The sequence below is a fragment of the Orbicella franksi genome, chromosome 5, assembly GCF_964199315.1.
Source record: "Orbicella franksi chromosome 5, jaOrbFran1.1, whole genome shotgun sequence".
Lineage (NCBI taxonomy): Eukaryota > Metazoa > Cnidaria > Anthozoa > Scleractinia > Merulinidae > Orbicella > Orbicella franksi.
Window position 1 is genome coordinate 4,359,485 of NC_138149.1, and position 16,245 is coordinate 4,375,729.

The following is a 16,245-nucleotide window of genomic DNA, read 5'->3' on the forward strand; positions in this document are numbered from 1 at the left end:
CATTGGAAAGTAGTTTTTTATTTCAATATTATATTGTGCACAATTATTTTGCATTCAGCCCGCAACCTTTAACCGGTCGCTTGCGACGCAAAACCTCAGCTTACAATAAGCAGTTTACACCCTGCGCAGGAGCCCATCACAGACCGATTTATTTTTATTTATAGAATTTACGGCGAATTCAGACCCCTACAGGAACCTCATTGACCAATCACAAGCAGGGAGGTCATTATTTCACCAGAAGATCAACATGAAAAACACATATTATTTTCCCTACCGATGCGAGCTCATTGTAGACCGGAACTGGCCTATTTCCAACCTCGTTTCCAGGGTCTCTCATCTTACCGCCCACTGGAGGGGGCGGTAAGATGAGAGACCCTGGAAACGAGGTTGGCCTATTTCGCCGGAAAAGAAGCTTAAAAGTAGACCGGTCTGTAAAAATGCCGAGACAGAGAGAGAGGCTTAGTATGGGAGTTGCACGCTCCTACTGACGGGCTCCTACCCTGTGACAATTTGGTTTTAAAAATGTCCCTTTGCTCGCATTGCGGGCCTCTTGCTTGACTTTTGAGAGACGACTGGGGATGAGTCAACTTGATACTATCCCATGATGCTCTATTCTTCGCCCCTTGTTCCCCTGTCAGCGGTCTCTCGTCTAAATGTAAAGACGTGTCTTTGAGGAAAATAACAATGACGAAATGAACAAATTTAGCTGAAATTTCGGTCCAATTCAGCAAGAAATCAACCGTTGAGGATTTCAAAAGCTGCCGAAAAGATCCAGCTTTTACTCGAAAGATGGACAACGATGTTCTTACCACGCTAAAGATCTTGATCATCGGAGAAAGTGGCGTAGGAAAATCAAGGTAAGCTTATGTATAGTGGATGTGAAGTCGCTTCTAACTGTCCTAGCTATTATGCCACCAACCTTTTTAAGGTTACCAAGTACTTCTTATGTAGCTAAATATGAATGTAACGTATGTATGAAAAGAAATAGATATCGTTTTGTATTGATGCGGTATGGATTTATAGATGCTGCTTTGAAAAATCATAATTTATGTGAAGAATTTTTTTGCCATATTTTGGATGTGCTTTCAAATTTCTACTTAAACATCTCCTTCTACACTGTACATCTACATCTACATTTAATTTTATTGACTCAGCAGAAACTATATAGAGTTATCACGATGAATTAAACATAAGAATTACATTATTACATTAAGTAATTAACTATCGAATGTCATAGAAAAATACACATGTGTTTATACGAACATATTACGATTGAATTAGTCAACTAATTTTTATAACGGTTTCCATGCAAACACAGCTTGCTACTAAGATTCACTGATGACACATTTGACCCTGATATTGGAGCAACCATAGGTGAGTGTACATTCTGGTACCTGTAAAGGACGGGATGTTATACCTGTATAATGATCTTTACTGAGCAGCAATGTGGAGTGCATACACATCTGGGTATAGTCAATCGAACATTGAGAAATCAAATTCAATCAAACTCAACCAGTGGACTGAGTTTGTTTGAGTTTGACAATCCAACAAAATCGAATGCTAAAGTTTGAGTGAGTATACCACTCAATCAAACAAATTGAACACAACTGAAAGCAATTCATTAGATTGTGTTTTACTGAGTTCCGCAACCGAACTCAATTGAGCACAATCCAATGGATTGTGTTCAATTGTGTTTGGTGAATAAATTCGCTTGAACAAGATCATGTTGTGTGGTCTCAAAACACAAAACACACATGTTGTACCATAGTAACGAGCTTCAAAAAACATGTTGTTGATTTTCAGGAACAGTTTTACAAAAATCAAGAGTTCGGAAATGAAACGTTCGATTTAGTTTGATTGACTAATCATTTTTGTATGAGATTGATTTTGTTCAATTACTGAACTCTACTGAACTCAGTCCATGGATTGACCTCAAGTGAGTTTGACAGTTTGATTGGGGACGATTGAATATGCCAGTATACACCTCTACATGTATGCCAACCATCCCAGTTTTTACGGAAATCTCACGGATACAGTATACGTATACAGACCAAACCTCTCCGTCTCCCACACAGATCACCAAATCTCCCAGATATCAAAGAAAGCACTAAAAGTATGTTACTTGCACACTTATTTTAGTTGATTTTTCCCTTTTGGGGGGAGATTTTCATTGATGTTTGACACATTTTTGTGGTTAAATCAGCCATTGTTGACTTTAAACACACCTTCTTAGGGTCAAGAAGGTAAAACTGGCAGTCTCCCAGATTTCAATTTGTTTAGGTTGGCATCTCTACATACATGTACAAAACAAACTCCACCAGAGGGGTTTGAGGTGTATATATTCATGATGCATTCACTCCTTTCCATGGTGACTTTTCTCTCAGCCAGGTTGCCTTGAAAAAATTAGACCACTCAATTTAGTCTTTTCCACGGTATGCATCTTGTATGACATGAAAGGTGTTGAAAATTGTACACCATGTTAAGTCACCATATACATGTGTAATCATGCTGTGCCAGGATCTAATAGGTTTCTATTCTTCTTGTTTTATCCTGATCAAATAATAAAGTCCATTAAGTTGCAACGGTGAGTCAAGGAATTACCTTTGAAACCTGAAATTTTCTTGGAAACTCAATCTGCTCTATGGTTGCTGTCATGGTCAAATAACATGCCAAATTAGATTGTCATTTGATGTTCTTTTTTGTTCCTTTTCATTGGCAGAGATCTAAAGCCCACCATGTGACCTACTGTAAAGGACAATCATTACTTAACACACATTTGAAAAATACAGATTGTATTACATGTTTCAGGCTAATCTATGGGCGGCCGTCACCACCAAAACTACAAGATTATTAAACGGCACAGAACAAACATAAATGGTTTAGTGATGGTTTGCGAAATGGAATAAATGATTAACAAATGATACTGTCTAAATACAAATAGTTAGGTGTTCTTGTGTTAAATGGTCTACTGAAACAGTAAATGATTTAGACAATTTAGAAATGGTTCAGTCACCAGTATCAAAATGGAACAAACTAATAAGAATCAGTTTATTTAAATGAGAATCCATCTGACTACGATATGTAGAATGATCAGGTCTGACAACAAACGGTCAAGTGTTCTGTTTCAAAATGGTGTAATTACTGGTGGGACGGTTGAAGTAATCTACAAATCATTTTATTCACCAAGAAATGGTTCAACTCACCGACCAATGGTTTCGTGTAGTGCCAACTGATTTAATGCAGACACAAATAGTGCAGTACGAGGTCAAGTCATTCGTGCAAACAGCAAATAGCTGAACTTAATGTTGAGCTGTTCAGTCATAGAAGGAATGGTCCAGTGTAATTAGAAATGATTGAACGAAATTAAAAGTGATTTAGCGTGGCACGAAACGAAACAGCTTTGTTTGTGCGCTGAACCGCAAAAAATATAACAGTGAAGTGGACAAGTCAAGATTGAAATGGATCAGTCAATGTGGGGTCTGACGTAATACGTATACCATCATATTTGGCGCCAAATTAGCAGAGTGAATGAGCGTGACACGGGTCACACCGACTCGGCGAGCTTGGCCAAGCGTGTTGCGGACAACTTTGGTAAGTTTGCTTCTTTTTATTTCATTTTGCAATGCATTTCTGTCCAGAAGATATGTCTTTGAGAGTGCCAGAGGGAACCTAGGAATTATGACAATATTTATGAGATCAGATAGGATATTATATCAAGGTCAAAGAAGGTTAAAGTCACAAGCCTGAACTCAAAGGAAATGATGACACCTCCAGTTTACTCACCTTTGTTCTTTGTCTTGTTTCAGATTTAAATTTTTTGAACTATTTTCCACTATGGTACGGATTTTGCTCTATATTTTAACGCTACGTTTTAAATTAACAACGTTGATTGTATAGATATATGCTCAGGCAATTCGATTACATCAAAACGATTGTCGTCGGAAATAGTGTAACAAACAACTGAGCCGCCTACTCACCTCTTTGCTGTACTTTATCTGAAATATGTGGTACTTGGCAATGCTCTGAATGAAAACTTTATTCACTTTACTCTAACAGTTGATTGTCGTTAAGATACCTTGGTTCTTGGGCAGCCGCTTTATAGGAAAAAACTAGTCCTGTTATTGACAATGAATTTCGTCATAACATTGACAAACTACCTGTGGACAATGTTACGAGGAAATTCATGATCAATAACAGGACAGACGCATGAAAAACTGATAACAAATTGTCAATAAATTATTAATTATAAATTATACATTCTAGTGTCTGTCCGCTTATTTAAGGCTAAAAATTTAGCCCACGAGCGTGCAAGAATTTCTGCAGTCATTGTAAAATAGGAAATTCATAGTTGGAATTCGCAAAAGAAAAATTTCAGGCAAAGAAAAATAGTGTGAAGAAATATCCTAGAAAACGATAAAAGAAAAACATGTGCGTGACAATTAGTAGTGTACAAAAAAAAATGTACACACCAACCCCCTCAAAATTTACTAGTTTTTTCCTATAAAGCGACTGCCCAAGAACCAAGGTATCTTAACGACAATCAACTGTTAGAGTAAAGTGAATAAAGTTTTTATTGAAAGCATCGCCAAGTACCACATATTTCAGATAAAGATCAGCAAAGAGGTGAGTAGGCGGCTCAGTTGTTTGTTACACTATTTCCAACAACAATCATTTTGATGTAATCGAATTGCCTGAGCATATATCTATACAATCAACGTTGTTAATTTAAAACGTAGCGTTAAAATATAGAGCAAAATCCGTACCGTAGTGGAAAATAGTCCAAAAAATTTAAATCTGAAACAAGACAAAGAACAAAGGTGAGTAAACTGGAGGTGTCATCATTTCCTTTGAGTTCAGGCTTGTGACTTTAACCTTCTTTGACCTTGATATAATATCCTATCTGATCTCATAAATATTGTCATAATTCCTAGGTTCCCTCTGGCACTCTCAAAGACATATCTTCTGGACAGAAATGCATTGCAAAATGAAATAAAAAGAAGCAAACTTACCAAAGTTGTCCGCAACATGCTTGGCCAAGCTCGCCGAGTCGGTGTGACCCGTGTCACACTCATTCACTCTGCTAATTTGGTGCCAAATATGATGGTATACGTATTACGTCAGACCCCACATTGACTGATCCATTTCAATCTTGACTTGTCCACTTCACTGTTGTATTTTTTGCGGTTCGGCGCGCAAACAAGGCTGTTTCGTTTCGTGCCACGCTAAATCACTTTTAATTTCGTTCAATCATTTCTAATTACACTGGACCATTCCTTCTATGACTGAACAGCTCAACATTAAGTTAAGCTATTTGCTGTTTGCACGAATGACTTGACCTTGTACTGCACTATTTGTGTCTGCATTAAATCAGTTGGCACTACACTAAACCATTGGTCGGTGAGTTGAACCATTTCTTGGTGAATAAAATGATTTGTCGATTACTTCAACCGTCCCACCATTAATTACACCATTTGAAACAGAACACTTGACCGTTTGTTGTCAGACCTGATCATTCTACGTATCGTAGTCAGATGGATTCTCATTTAAATAAACTGATTCTTATTAGTTTGTTCCATTTTGATATCGGTGACTGAACCATTTCTAAATTGTCTAAATCATTTACTGTTTCAGTAGACCATTTAACACAAGAACACCTAACTATTTGTATTTAGACAGTATCATTTGTTAATCATTTATTCCATTTCGCAAACCATCACTAAACCATTTATGTTTGTTCTGTGCCGTTTAATAATCTTGTATTTTTGGTGGTGACGGCCGCCCATACTAATCATCATAAGTTTTTATCAATGTGCAATCTTTATTCCATGTCAACTGGTTGCTAAATTATTAGACCTGGTTACAGGGTTAATAACTAGTCATTCAATGTTTGACGATCCCAAATGACAGCTGTGAAGAAGAGTAGTTAATAACAAGTAAATTATTTTTTGTGATATATAGGTGTTGACTTCAAAGTAAAAACACTGACTGTTGATGGAAACAAAGCAAAACTAGCAATTTGGGTAAGAAATATTGTCATTATTCATGACCAATTATGACATTGTATCAGTGATAAAATTCTAAAAGAATTGGTTGTCGAAGTAATATGCTATTATTCGGGTTTCGGCAAAACATTGACCCCCTACTGATGCCCTATAAAATCAAGAAGATAACTATACCTTAAAAAAGCCCAGAGCTATCAATTGGATGGATTCAAGTTCACAAATTTATACATTTAGTTTGTAACCTGCAATTTCCAAGATGGCAGACAAGTTGCAGACTTCTGACTCCCTTCTTGTTTGATTGTAAGTGCAGGGTATTTTGGGGGAAAATTGTGCAAGGAATAAGTTGGAATATCATCAGGTACATGGTATTCCTACGCTTTAGAAATTAAGCAATGAAAGTTTTCTACACTGTACATGTAGATATTAATTGAAAACTATGACTGCAAAAATACACATGTAGCAAAGAGTGTTATATATCACATGTACATGTGCATTAAAAAAAAACCTCATTACTTTTGGAATTCAACAAGGTATGGGTGTATTTTAAACATGCTTATTTAATGTAAAATGAACTACAAAGTCTGAAACTGAAATGGTTACCTTTTTCTTTTCTTTTTCTTTTTTTAAATATTAATTTGCTTTAGTTTCTACATTGTATTAACTGCTTCCAGTTTTTGTATTTTTAGGACACGGCAGGACAGGAGCGGTTCAGAACATTAACTCCAAGCTACTACAGAGGTGCTCAAGGAGTTATCCTAGGTATCTAAATTTGACATTTTTCATAATATTTATTTGGGGTCTTTATTTTTGACTTTCTAATAAATTAATTTAAAAAATGTTACTTGGCAGTTCTCATGATACTCCAATATGGCGGATCAGTAAATGTTAGAATGGTGTAAACTCACCCTTTTGAAGACAGAAAATCATTGTCGGATGGTAATTTTTATCATTTGATTATTCTTTATACACACGTTTTCACACACCTTTTTCACGTAAAAGTTACTTTCCAGCATAACCAAAATTTACTTCCCAGATCTTGCACTGTAAGTATGTTGGGTCATTTTCGATTTTTTACTTTCCAAGAAGTAAATTTCAAAATAAAAATGAGCGATAGAAATTTTACACAACGTTTCGATGTCATCATGACATCATTATCAAGACATGACATCATTATTATTATTAATGAGCGATTTATTAAAACCATGGTAAACCATGCTTTTCACCTGTCATCCACATGGGAGTCTTTCGTGACTGAATGTGATCGCCTGAAGCTGATGTTTACGAACCTCAAGTACCCTGAAAGCCTAATTAACTCCATCATTTCTCACTTTCTCACCTCAATGATGACCAAAGATCCTCTTGTGCCACCTTAACTACCCGTCAACGAAGATACTGTTCACCGAGTGGTATTGCCATTTAAAGATCAAAGTCGGCTGATGCAGTGAAAAAACAACTATCTGACCTGAGCAAGAAAATTGATCACACTCTTCAACCAGTATTCAAGAGTCACAAAATCTGTGAAGATCTCAAGATGCGTGAACCAAAACCACCTCTAATTAATCAACAATGCGTAGTGTACAGTTACCAATGTGATCTGTGCGATGCAGAGTATGTCGGGTATACCAGCCGGCATTTGCACCAATGTATTGATGAACACAGGTTCTCCACAATTGGGAAGCATTTAAAGAACGATCACGGCCTTTGTAACATCGACGACCTTGCCAATAATTTTTCTGTCCTAAAGAAATGCAATGGAAAACTGGATTGTTTGATTTACGAAATGCTGTTTATTAGAAAGAAGAAACCTAGCCTGAACACGCAATCAGATTCCATCCGCGCGAAACTATTTGTTTAAACAAATATGTTAATGAACAATCACACCTCTCACCACATATATAACACTGTTGAACCGTTATTTTCTTGTCACTTGATAATGATGTCATGATGACATCGAAATGTTGTGTAAAATTTCTATCGCTCATTTTTATTTTGAAATGTTTATTGAAATTTAATCTCATTCAAATAAAGAAGTAAATTTACTTTTTAATAGAAAGTGGGTAATTGTTAATGTCGAGCCCTGTCATAAATGGGGGGGGGGGGGGGTAACCCTCAGATGGACTAGCATCTCATCCAGGGGAAAGAATGCTAATGAAACCAGAGATGCCTGATGCTAGGCTCAAGTGAGGATGTAACATTATTCTTCCGTGTTTCTTTTCCCTCTAGTATATGATACAAGTAGCAGAGAAACATTTGAAAAACTGGAAGAATGGCTAAATGAAGTGGAAATGTATTCAACAAAAAAAGACATCATTAAAATGCTGGTCGGCAACAAAATAGATAAGGTAAACCTATTCAGAATGGTGGTCTGGTAATTGCTGTATTCCCTTGCATATTGAGAGGTGTGGGTTTTAGAAGGGAAACATGGCATTGGTGTTATGGTCGGCTTGCTGGACTTTGGACCAAGCTGCTGGCAGGGGTTCAAGCCTTGGCCGAGTTTAGTTTGTTGTGTTCTTGGGCAAGGCAAGACACTTAAATCTCACAGTGCCTCTTTTCACCTCAATGTATAAGTGCCTGGGTAGTTAGCACATGGCTGAGCCTGTTATGGATTAGCATCCAATCCTTGGGGAAAATGCCCTGATTGGTTCATCATTTGTCTGCAGTTTGTATGAAGTGTAATGTTTGTAAATTTTTGAACTCTTCACTTTGCAGTTTATTGTTCAGGCTAACAAATATCTCGATAAAATTTTGCCCTTCATTTTTCTTTTTTGTTATTTTACAACTTGCATTTCTGCATGTTTGCACTGTAGAGCACAAGAACATCTGAGTTCAATTTCTTCAGATTTAGTGCAAGAATACAGTGTAGCTCTTTGTTTACTCCATCAAGGCTCCTTGTTTAAGGCTGGTTTAAAGTGGGTTCATGTATATTTGTTGAGGGCTGAAGCCTTAGTCGAGATTTGTGTCTTTCAATTTTAGGAAGGCCGCGAAGTTGACAGAAAACAGGGACTACAGTTTGCAAGAAGGCATTCCATGTTATTTATCGAAGCAAGGTGAGCTTACATTTGTTCACTGCAAATTAAATGACCAGTTTCACACTAATTAATGATGCTGATTCATAAATAGAGAGACTTTTTTCCATTTATTCAATATCTGTGTACCCTACTAGTGTATAAAATTCATTAATGCACTACAGCTACAGTACATCACTGAAGACAATAATATCAGTTCAAATGAACACACATACTTGAGATGGTCTTAGTTAGATAACTCTGTAGACTAGTGCCCCACTGTTTTTTCAAATAACACGAAAAATATTTTAGCAAAAAAATTAATGAAAGTAAAGCAACATGACATTTTGACGGCCTCATGTCATAATAATTACATGTATAACATTTAAATTTGACAATTACTGTCAAATGTAAAATGTAGTGGAAAAATAAACTCCTTATGTGATCTTTTTAACATTATTAAAGACCTGATCCAGGACATTTTACTCTCTTCTTACATTTCTCACATTATTATTTTTTCATAAACTACTGACATGTTATTTATTGATCAAATTGTTGTGCCCTCCTGTTACAGTGCTAGGACACGTGAGGGAGTGCAGCTTGCATTTGAAGAACTTGTGGAGAAGGTACATGTAGATCCCAACGTTTGTAAACATGTAAAGCAAAATGTAGTACTTCCTGATTCTGTTTGACTATGATCTAAATTTGTGTTGACTAGTGTTAATACAAATATTTATTATATGGCTGTGTCTCAGAAAGACTGGGAACTACTGAATTCACGAATATGATTGGTTGAAATCGATATTGACCGTGGTCTAGATTTTCCCATCTAGACCGGCATCTAGCTAGGCCAGTTTCATTTTGCGTTGAAAAAGTAGCAAACTAAAATACAAAAATGTTCACCATTTTCTTTTATTTTCTTCTCAATCATTTATGGAAGTGCCAAAACGCCTGATGACAAAAAAAAAGTAAAGAGGACGAGCAAATTTCGGCAGGTTTAAGTTAAGCTCATCGCCGTTCGCAAGCAAACTGTCAGCAAACCAGTTACATTAAACAAATTAAAGTTTTCTTCTTTGCCATATAATAAACATCTTATTAACCGAACTAAGTCGGTCTGTATGGGAGAATCTTGACCTCAGTTGTGTGTACACACCTCACTGCGTTCGGTCTGTACTCACGACCTCAGTCAAGATTTTCCCATACAGACCTCCAGCTCAGTTAATAAGAGCTAAATAATTTTATACATGTCAAATTATTCTCGCATTTTGGTTGGTTCTCACTTATGATCTTTTAGAGGATAGATGCACAGTTGATGTGCCAACAAACCAGTGCTTCTGAGAGATACCCTTACTAGTACCCAGTCCTCATGCAGTTCCTACAGTTCACCCTTGTTGTTCTGTGCAGCTTCTATTTCTGACATCACTGATTTTTGTGGTGATTTCGTTTTGCAGGTAATCCAGACACCTGGTCTATGGGAGAAAGACGGCACCACAGGAGGAGTAACACTGACGACTGCCGGGTCACAGGTCATCTCGGGCTGCAGTGGAATGTGTTCTCTTACATAACAACCATTAATTATAATCTTTTGTGTGATAATGTAAATACAGAGCTTACTACATGCACTGTACATGTACATGTATGAATTTGCATCACACCTGGTCCAGCTGTGCAAGCTCAGTTGGGTAAACAAATATGGAAGGGACTGGTTTTTGAGCTAAAAGGGAAAGTGGCCCTAGGGTTCAGGAAAATGTGTATTTACCAGTCTGTCGTAGAAAGAAAGTAAGCGGCAGCAAGTTATTTTTAGCAAATTTTAATACAATTGTAGTATTCTGGATCAACAGCACTGGTACAGTTCTGTAACACTGTGACTTGTGGAACATCGCTATAACTTTCAGTAGAAAACCAAGAAACTTGAGGAAAAAAAGAGAAAACCAGAAAATTTCACAAAAAGGCCAAAGTTGCCCAGTTAGTCTCTTGCGAGGGGATGGAACTTTTGCTCCATAACATCTCACAGGAATCACGGGCTCCCTATTTTAACTCTTGAAGATTAAGGTTTTGATCAAAATGAAAAAGCTGCTTGCTTGTCTGAGTGAGATTTTGAAAAATGGGAATGTTCATGACACTATTTTAATAGTTAGTTCAGGGGGCCAATAACTAAAATCAGCCATTCGGATTGCTCTATTGCTGGTCCAATATTTTCCAAGTATTGGACTGTACAGTATCCCGCATGATCCTGCATGATTGTCTTGTATTTGTTTGGCTTCCCACATCATAAATTACGATTTGTTTCCTTTTCCTTCCAATTCTCTTTTGTTTCTTTTTCCTTGAAATTGTCGTACATGTACATGAGAAAACATTATTTTGGCTCTTCAGTTATCAGAATTGCATGCTTGAAGTGTACATTGCCTTCCAAGTTTGAGGTCCATACAGTTAGTTACAGACCAAGTTTTTCCCTCTTGAATTTATGGCCCAAGCTCAGAGCACCCAGAAGACATTTTGGCAACAAAAAGAGCTTCAAATTTTAGTGGGCTGTACCGTAGAATATGGCCTGCTAAATTGACCAGTCACGTCATGCACAGTTAAATTTAGAGATTTAGTAATAGGAGAATATTATCAGCCCCTTCGTCTTTTTTGTATAGACCTCTCTGCACTTGGTCTGTATTCTAAAGACTTTGGTCCAATATTTGCTCCAAAGCAGAAAACAGAACGTTGTACAAACCAGAAAGTTTCCTCTGTAGTTTTGATAACCCAGGGACAATTTTGTATTACAAAGTAGCCTATTCCAAGCATTTGGCTAGTTAGGAAGCAGTGAAATGACCAGCTAGGGGAGAACATAGAAGAGACTGGTTTGTTTTCTCATCATGCTTTGAACTTCTCTCGGCTAACCAAATGCTTGGAACAGGGTTAGACTGATCAGTCACACAGACTGAGGCACGGGGGCACTACTGCATAAAAGTGACCAGGATTCATTTCAGAATTTAAGAAAAATGCTCCTAAAAGGCATTAAAATCCATTTGTGAGTGTGTTCCTCGAGTTCATTTTTAGCCATAAGAGTTAACAAGCTAGACCCTTCTATTTATAATGGCTAGAAAGAACCGCTTCAGTTTTTCTTATATGTGGCTTACTTTCAGAATCTTCCTATAGAGGTACAATAATATGTCGCAACCGTGAAAAATTGAAGTAGAATATGCTAAGATGGTACCAAACACCTAGGGGGACAACAAGCTTCCCTGTTCAGTTAGGGCCCTTGTGGAAAGTACTGTTCCCCTCTCTCCCTCCATGTGCTTCAATCTTTTATTTTAGATCACATAACTTATTCAAAAAAAAATCTCTCAGGCACTGCACTTAGATATTAAGTTATATATTATTATATTACTAACTAATTAATTTACAAAAACTATAGAATGAAACTGTAATGAAAGCTATACTAAGCAAGCCCCTTCTGGACACTGTAATGATCCGATTTGCCGCCCTTCTTCCACGAAACGCCCTCTTCATAATAAGCGCCCTCCAGCTTCTTGGAGTGTGTGTATTTTGAAAAGCGTCCCTGTTCTATAAGGAGCCATCGGCCTTCACCAAAAAGCGCCTTTAGTCTATCACTTGAAAGTGTCGACTGTTATTTTCATATGAAGGAACATGTTATTTGTTATAATGAAAGATCTCGATCTCCTTCCATTTACAGATTCAAATTTCTATTTTAAGGAAGATTGAAGCGTTCCGTCACAAATAAGAGCGCTTTCTCAAACAAACTCCCCTTTAGCTTCATAATAAAATAGATCCCTCACCCCACCCAGTGCTAAATCGAATCATTACGATATTCACACTTAAGAGAGTTTAGTATTGCTCAAGTCTCACATAAGATTATCAACTCGAAATTCTCCTTGCCTCCCTAATGGTGTTCTTTCAAGTTACTGTTGATAGTACTAAAATAAAACAGAACATAAGTCTACCATTTTGGTTAATTACGACGAATTTCGTTATTTGTATATTTGTACCGAGGCTCTTAAAATTTTGCCAAGGTGTTGATGTAACTTCAGTTGATTAAATAAATGGGATATTTTTGGCTCTAACATGTACTTTGTGGTCTTGTATTGGTTTAAACGCATAAGGGTTGTTACTGTTACGATCGACGGTCGTGGCAAAATTAGGACCACAGAGGTTCACATACAAGGAATGCTAACCTGAACGCTATTCAGGCAAACCTGAGTGATGAACTAACCAGTGCGCTATTTAGGCCTAAAAGTAGTCTACAGCCTATAAATGCCGTGCACCTCATATCAAATGCTTACTCGAGGCCATGGTTAGTGCGCTCGTCTCCGGATCGAGCGGTCCGGGTTCGAACCCTTTCCGGGGACATTGTGTTGTGTTCTTGGGCAAAACACTTTACTCTCACAATGCCTCCCTCCACCCAGGTGTGTAAATGGGCACCGGCGAACTTAATGCTGTGAGTAACGCTACGATGGTCTAGCTAGGGAGGAGTAGAAATACTCCTAGTAGCTCCATGCTACAGAAACCGGGATAAGTTCCGGCCTTATGAGCCACTTGGCTCGTATACAGACTTTACTTTTTTTATGGGCGAGGTTTAGACCTCTAATCTCTGTAGCTAATTGTCCTTGTGTTTCAATCTTGTGATGAGCATTTCTCTGCTTTGAATGATAATTCATCGGTGATGCACAATCTAGTTTGCATTTATACTTTTCACATTTAGTGAGTGTTAGGCTATTGGCGTTCTTCACTACAAAGGTTTACTTGTTATTTTTATGTTTAATTTTCCAAAATACTGAAAAGCAAACATCCCTTTAATTAGCTTCCATTTCGTCGGAATGGTCAAAAACAGACTTTAAAGCTAGCTTGAACCACATGAATTGGCTTGAAGTTTTGACTAAGGAATTCGACGGACTAATCACAAATGAGTTTGAATTATAGTCTTAAATGCTAGCAGGTTGCACAACTTCTATAAAACAAGAATTTTGAAGGCATTTTCTGTCTGCCATAAATATGGTAACTGATGGCGTCTTGTTAACAGTTTTGACAATGGTATTGTTTGCCCAGGCTAAACATGGCTTTTATTAGTGTTTTAGCACAATATTTGGTATAAAAATTAGAAATCAATCCCATTTTTTTTGGAAAATTCACAACATTGCCAAAAATGAATCTAGCAAATATCAGGTGCATTTTAATATTGTTTCTTATTAGTGTTTGCGAAGGAAATTTCGGCACGATATTTTTACCGGGCTTTTAAGTATAAAAAGAAATTTGGATGGAAGCCCAAGTTATTCTCGACATTTAGACAGAGCGGGGCAAACAGCACCGAAAATTTAATTGACAGCTATTTGGCGAAATTTAGCTTTCGCCCATTGTTTACTCCGGGTAGTACTTAAGTTGAATTTTGTGTTGCGTGTGACACATCAACGCTAGCTTCCTCTGGCTCCACACGGACCGCTGGATTAAACACTGCTCGAGTATCTGCGAACGCAAGGTATGATATTACAGTGAGCCCCAGGCTTTTTTAATACGGACACCTCGCTGCTTTGTCCAGAGCGGACTATGTTTATACTGTCCTGTATGTTGCGCCCAAAGATTCATGCACTCCTTTGTATCAAGACCGACATTTTTCTTGTTTCCCATTGCGGGAAAATTGTTTTTCTGCACCAAGGAATAACTTTTTTTTTTCGCGTGATAATTAAGAGTACGGAAAATTCCAGATTTTTCAAAAAGGCGAGATTAATGTGTTTTATGCGAACCTGACTTTCTGAGCCTTGTGGAAGAAAACGGATACGCGATCTGGCAAGCGCCAAAGCCCGTGAAATGTGGTTGCAATTCAACTTGCCGCTCCTCAAAGTCAAACTGACAAGATTGATGAAGGGTACATATATAGTCACGCTTAAGATAAAATGAGATAAGAAACAACTTTGAAATAGGCTTGTAAAAATAGTCCAATCGCATTTCCCCATATACCACAGTTTTTTTGAAATGCTAAAAAAAACACCTGTCACTTATTATTACATTTCTTATTCAGTGAAAGGTAAATACGCACTAACGCCAACTAAAGCATATTTTCTTGCATCTGAAGTGTCACACTCTTCGCTTCTGAGACTGATAGGATGGGAACGCATTGCATCGAGGGAAGGCCGAACGATCCTGCTGGTTGTTCGTCCTTCCCAGCATACCCTAAGACCTTCAGCATGACATCATTTCTCCCTAGTCGTTCATCACATCTGGGTAACAAATAAGTAAAAGCTCTTATAGCGGTTTTCACTTAAAAATCGAAATTTATTCGCATTTGTTTTGGTTTTGCATAAGTACGCAACGCGATTGGCTTACTGAAAATTCGTTCCACTTTGTCATCCAATGAGAAGTAAAACCAAAACAAATTGTGCCTCTCTCGCGCACGTTTTCGCGCGCGTTGCGCTCATCAGCTACGAGTATTTGCTTCGAATTTTCATTCGTTCACTGGATTGTCCGTGTAATACACCCTCATTTTTTCCCGCCGACATTTTTAAGGGCTGCTAGCCCCGGGAGTGAGATACTCATTAAAATCGTCAGTAAATTTTTTTTTCAATTTCCTAGTCAAGACTGAATAAGTGATATGGACAGTTAGTTTCCCAGTAAGTGATATCCTATACCAAAGTGAACCGCGTCACGGCTTAAAAGAAATATAATGATTTATTAACATAGCTGGTGAGACCCCTGTGTAATTTATATACAGGAGCTCCTACCCTCTCCAGAGGGAACGGGAGGCTTCTAGCTAGCATTCTACTCAAGAACATCAAAAGTAAACGCATTTTCCTTATTATTTAGTGATCTCAACATGGCTTACAAGATGCCTTCCAACCTCAGTTGTGTGGATGTAGTGAAGCATGCGTACCACACATGCGCAGGCCACGCGGCAGACACTGTTACTTTCAGTTTGGAATGGTCCTATACAAGCACTATTGGCCGTGTACTGCAACCAGGCCTGACGATCGACCGTTCTGTTCTTCTCTCCGTGGCAGCATGTGTTCTTGTTGCAGCCATATTGTATTCCTGTGTTCAGTTCGTCTTCGACTCATCTTTCCGTCATGAGTTGCACGAGACGCTAGAGATAATCGTCAGCCTTTTCACAGCACACCTCTCGTTTGCAGCACTGTTGATCAATTCCATTTGGTTTTTTGGTCAAGTGTTGGCTGGAGTTTGCGACCTCCTAACTTTGAACTCACGTTGATTTGATCGATGAGTACAGTACATATTCAGTTACT

The 16,245-nt window shown here is 37.8% G+C and overlaps 1 protein-coding gene across 1 annotated transcript; it reads left to right on the forward strand.

Moving 5' to 3' along the window:
• Window positions 1–394: 394 nt before the first annotated feature.
• LOC145486660 (ras-related protein Rab-18-B-like) lies at window positions 395–13,083 on the forward strand. Its single transcript, XM_081465368.1, has 8 exons — window positions 395–857; window positions 1,319–1,374; window positions 5,959–6,020; window positions 6,689–6,761; window positions 8,226–8,344; window positions 8,976–9,049; window positions 9,582–9,633; window positions 10,459–13,083. Exons 1-8 carry the CDS (start codon window positions 790–792, stop codon window positions 10,570–10,572), a joined length of 618 nt encoding a protein of 205 aa, XP_081321494.1. The 5' UTR covers window positions 395–789; the 3' UTR covers window positions 10,573–13,083.
• Window positions 13,084–16,245: the final 3,162 nt, after the last annotated feature.